A 5,284-nucleotide genomic window follows, 5' to 3' on the forward strand; every position below is an offset into this window, starting at 1 on the left:
CCCCAGAAGTCCTGCTTGACAGCATGCAATCATAATCACTGACATAAACCATAACTGTGTTAGCAGTTTCCTGTAATCTCTTCCCACCATTCCAATTCTCTGTGTCTTGTTCTTTTGTTTGATAAAATTATTTAAAGCTCCGTACTGTTTGTGGAATATGGTGTGAGTTGTAACAAATATAAAAATGACTGAGTCTAAAATGGGACTGACATAATACCTAGATGAAAATTATATCATGCTGTACTTTGCAAAATTGTAGATTCTTTGTTTTTGTTTGTTGGCCATTTTTTAATGTTGAGACAATAAAAATTATAGGGATTGGAGAGATGGCTCAGGGGTTAAGGTTGCTCTCTAAGAGAACTTAGGTTGAATCCTTGGTATGCACATGGTGACTCCAAACCATCTGCAATCCCTGTGCTTGGGTGTCCAAACTTCTCTTTTAGCCACATATCCACAGTAAACACACACACACACACACACACACACACACACACACACACACACATACACATACACACATGCACACCATACATACACACGTGAACATGCACACAAACATATACACATACACAAAGACACAAGGACACACACATACAAGGAAACAGGAGAGAGAGAGAGAGAGACAGACAGACAGACAGACAGACAGACAGAGAAAGAGAGAGAGCACATCCATACACGAACAATACATCAAGATAAATATCACTTTAAATACTGGCATTACTTGGGGCACAGTTTTAAATATTAGGGTACCAGAACTTAATAAAATTAATTACTTCACTGACTAGTAAAAAAATGTGTGAAGTACTATTTTAAAACAATGAAAACTTGGCAAAATGCTTTCTAAATAACAAACTATTAAATTTTCTAAATATTTGCTAATGATTCAATCACTACCAATAAGGTAATTATATATCTAAGAAAGAAAACCACCAGATTAAGAAACTGGAAATCATTTTAATTACAGCAGGAAACATTTGACTTGACAAATACTAACAGGGTTATGCTCACAGTTGCCATCTTGCTGGAGGTATTTTTTGTGTTTTTCTTCTTAATTTTTAATAATAAATTTCTGTAGTACTGGGAAAAATCAATATAAGATTCCATTCTTCTATACAACCTATTGAAAATGCTTTGTTTCAAAAACTACTACAAGCTTGATATTCAAGTCTTACAATATGAATAGATACAAAGGTGTATGGCTTTCTAATGAATTACTCATGGGGTAACAACTGGATGATTTGAATGATCTAGCAATGTATATTCTAAGGTTACCTATAATCAAGCACTCATGATTTCTACATAATGTAAAAATGAAAAAAGTGTATGTAAAAAAAAAAAACCAAACATGATAATCTGCTAGCTTATTTGACAAACCTGAAATAATCGAACTAAATGCGAACTTTTAAAGAAGCAACATCACTACTTGCGTAGGTACACCTTCAGATCACGCCCCAACATTTTCTGTGGAAAATTATTCTTGGAAGATAGCACCTGTCTTCTGCCCATCCCATGAGACCTTGAAAGCAAGCAGTCTATATACATGTCCCAGAAGTCCTGGGCTATGTTTAAGAAGACACTGTAATGCCCGGGCCGCTGAGATTTTTGCAAGAACAACATGAAATTCCAGAACGCATCCACATTGTGCTCTATCTTGATTTCCTTGAGGTCTATCAGCATCAGAGAGCAGGTTTTCCAGCACTGAAGATCTATGTCTGCTGTGATGCTAGGGCTGACGCTGGCAAGCACTCCCTTTTGAAACTCCAAGTCCGCATCAGTAAGACGGAACAGCACGATGCAGCCCAGGGGAAGGATGAACCACCGTCTTACAGGAGAGCCCATCCTATACAGAGGAAAGGAGAATTTTTTAAAAGTATTCAACTTAAACTTGGAAGATTAAAAACCTGATCTATGGTATAGTCAAAGATGTATTTGTTGGTTTTGCCTTTGAGCTGCTGACTCTCAGACCATCTTTTGAAAGGATATTGTTTCCAATTTGTCAACCAGCTGTCCCTGGGAGTCACTGGAATCTGCTGTCTGTAAAGAGGTGACCTTCATTTCATCACAGGCTTTTACAGTCCCAGAAAACCTCAAAAACATGTATACATCTCCTTCTGAACAGATCAGAGCGCTCTCAGTGATGTGACTCCGGTCTCTCTGTCCAAAAGGATTGAAGTGCACCTCATTCTACATGGAGCTATGATAGGTTCTGTTGATTTTTAATTATTAGAAATCTATTTACCTGATGGCACTGGCTGTCTCAGGTATTCATATATTTTGTTCTCACTGAATAAATATATTTGGTAAGCACTCATGTTTGGTGGATCCTGGCTTTTCTTAGGTTGCTTGAGATTAGTTTAGAAATGAAGATGGATCCATAAAAATGTAAGAAAATAGAGTGCGTACAAACTAGTATGAGATGACTCAGGCTCAATTATGGTTAGCACATACTATCGTGTTCTAATGCCTTCTCTGTAAAGTTTCTCTGCCAGTTGGTTCCTCGGCAAATCGACCTAGAACATGGCTAGAAACCAAGGATTAAATAGCCAATAGATTGCTCCATAGCTGTTTATCCAGACTAGTACATTAAGTGCTCCTGGACATACCACCCCCTTGTTAGCCAGCTCAGACAAGATGGGATGAAGAATCCGGTACCCAGAAGCCAAAATTCATCTCCTGTTTACTATTGCCTTTCTCCTTCTCATAAAAAAATAATTTCTTTCTAAGGAAGAAACTTAACATTCACGCCGTTTTATATGGTCGGGATTTGTGCAGATTGCACACAGAGTGAGCTGACAGGGGCAGGAGACAGGAATTCTAAAAGGGTGTGAAGGGTTGGCGCCAAGACTTACTTTCCCCTCAATTGGTTAGCTTCAGGACCAACGCCCTTTCCATCCCGCTGAGAACCAGGAAACCAGGTACCTTCTCCGTGGACCTACCTGGCACGCGCTCCTAGTACTTACCCAAATGCGCCTCTGGCTGGAAGGCAGGAGGTGTCCGCGCAGGCTGCGGTCGTCCCACTTCAGGAAACAGAAGGAAAGTGAAGAGGGTGCTGTGAGACCCGGGGGCGCAGGGGTTGGAAGCAGGGACCCTTGTGTTAGGCTGGCGATTCTGCTTCGGGCTCCGCTCTGAAGACAGCTGGGCAGGACCTCGCTCCTTTTCTAGGAACGGAGCACGCCTGCTGGGTGGGTGGCCACGCCCCCTCGGGGGTCCCCGGACCGCCGCTTCCTCCTGCCCCTGCCTACCCAGGCTTGACTTCATCATGATCAAGTCTGTCTTTCTTCCTGGCTCCCTCTTTCTCCTCTCTGAGATCCTCCGTGTTGGCAGAAAGCAGTCATCAGCCCCAAGCTATCTTCTCCCTCGGTGATGCGCGCCTGTGCCCACAGGAAAATTCTCTTAAGGCTGGAGACCTATTTAACGTCCATTTAAATTATTTACACTAACCATTAACAAACTCAAGTCTGACCTCGCATCTACCTCAATGCACAATTTAACTCTAGGAACCGTTTTCTGTAGCCTTCAGTAGAAGGAAGATTTCAGAAAGTCCCTTATATGTTATGACCATGATATTATTGCCCATGGTTCCAGCCTTGGTGCATCGTTACAATAATCATGGAACTTATACCTGTTTCCTGTGCTCGAATTCCAGGGCAATGGCCAGATGGACTGGATGGGAAGTTAAGCCAGAGCCCCGATTGAACCCTTCCTCGTTTTAGGAAGGTCTTCTTTCCTTACAGCTCCTTGAGCTAGGATGGAGATGAATTCCAACATCCCAAATTCTAAACTAAACTAAAATGGGCTTCTCCGACATGTAAATGCTACGAATAGTTCCTTCCTACTCTTCTCATACTACGAGTAAAGTTTTATGGTTAACTACAATACCTCATATCTTAACCTTAAATGCCTCCCGGGTCCCTGTTGCCTCCAGGACCAAGTTCCTACATAAACATAGCTGAGAAAAACGGGAAGATTTGTTACTCAGATCTTATAGAACGCACATCCACCTCACACCAGTATACTTCTCCAGTACTTCAGGTGTCCCAGTCCACAATTATTCATGGACTTTCAGAGAAGACATGTTAAGTTACCTAACAGAATACCTCATCTTAAATCTGAACTTTTAGGTCTTCTACAGAATTCTATTCACCAAATCCTGTCCAGTTTCACTTGACTACACACACACACACACACACACACACACACACACACACACATCCTCTACCTTAAGGAAGCATTTTTTGTACTTTTCAATTACTGGTAGCCACTCAACAGTTTCATCTAAACTAAATTTCTGTTAAGTAGCCATGTAAATCATGACTTTGTAAGAAATATTTTCCATAAAATAATGTACTGCTCCTATACTGTACCTATACAAATACTGCAAAGTTTATTTTGAAAAGCTGTAATATACAGAGTAGGAAATAGTTGGTACATTTCTTTCCAGGTCTTTTCTCAAATGTTTCGCTCCCCTTTATTACTATAAAATACTTTAAATATAAAGTATTACTATATATATTCATATATATGAGTATATGAATATACATATACACACACATATATATGAAACTAGTGGCATTTTCAATAAATTTGACCGGGACTATTAGTTATCATAGAGAGCAGAATTAAATTTAGATTATCTCCTCATAATATCACAAAACTCAATCTCAGGGATATTAAAATATTTGAATGTAAAAAAGGAAAACATCACAACTTTAAGACAAGAATATCTTTATAATTTGAAGTTGGGGAAGATTTGTTTTAAATATGATAATGGTAAAAAATAAAAGAAAAAGTATTTAATAATTTAATAATTGGTATGCTACCCAAAGTTATAATACATTTAAAACTTAGGGCTTGTGATGTACTTCAGAATGCTTGCATGCCTGAAACTCTGGACTCAATTCTCAGTATAAAAAAAAGGAAAGCAAAAATTAAAAAAATAATAATAATGAGTAAGATGTTTTCAGCACTATAACTGGTTACAAAAGGATTGTGATAAGGAGCCAAAGCTTAATAACCGTCTGTGGAATCAAGAAAAAGATAGATTTCCCCATATAATCTGAGGTTTTGAAGAGTCATTTCTCAGATAAGAACACAAAATAATTAATACATATGCATATTCATGATGTCATGGGAAGCAAGTAAGCACAAATAAAAAGTACAGTGAGAGGTGAATTCATACATTTCAAATAAAATCTGTAATATGTCTTAGAATATCAAGTACACAACAAGTACATTATAGTCCTTCAAAGAACCGGAACCAAGAGGTAATTATATTTATACATAA

General features: G+C 38.8%; 1 protein-coding gene across 1 annotated transcript; it reads right to left on the bottom strand.

Annotated features, from left to right (window-relative positions):
* Positions 1-1,419: 1,419 nt before the first annotated feature.
* Fam237b (family with sequence similarity 237 member B) lies at positions 1,420-1,839 on the bottom strand. Its single transcript, XM_052172413.1, has one exon. The coding sequence runs from the start codon at positions 1,837-1,839 to the stop codon at positions 1,420-1,422; it is 420 nt and encodes a 139-aa protein (XP_052028373.1).
* Positions 1,840-5,284: the final 3,445 nt, after the last annotated feature.

This window comes from Apodemus sylvaticus, chromosome 2, assembly GCF_947179515.1.
Source record: "Apodemus sylvaticus chromosome 2, mApoSyl1.1, whole genome shotgun sequence".
Taxonomy (NCBI): domain Eukaryota; kingdom Metazoa; phylum Chordata; class Mammalia; order Rodentia; family Muridae; genus Apodemus; species Apodemus sylvaticus.

Coding starts and splice junctions, on each gene's coding strand:
- Fam237b (XM_052172413.1), bottom strand. CDS start 1,839: ATGGGCTCTCCTGTAAGACGGTGGTTCATCCTTCCCCTGGGCTGCATC.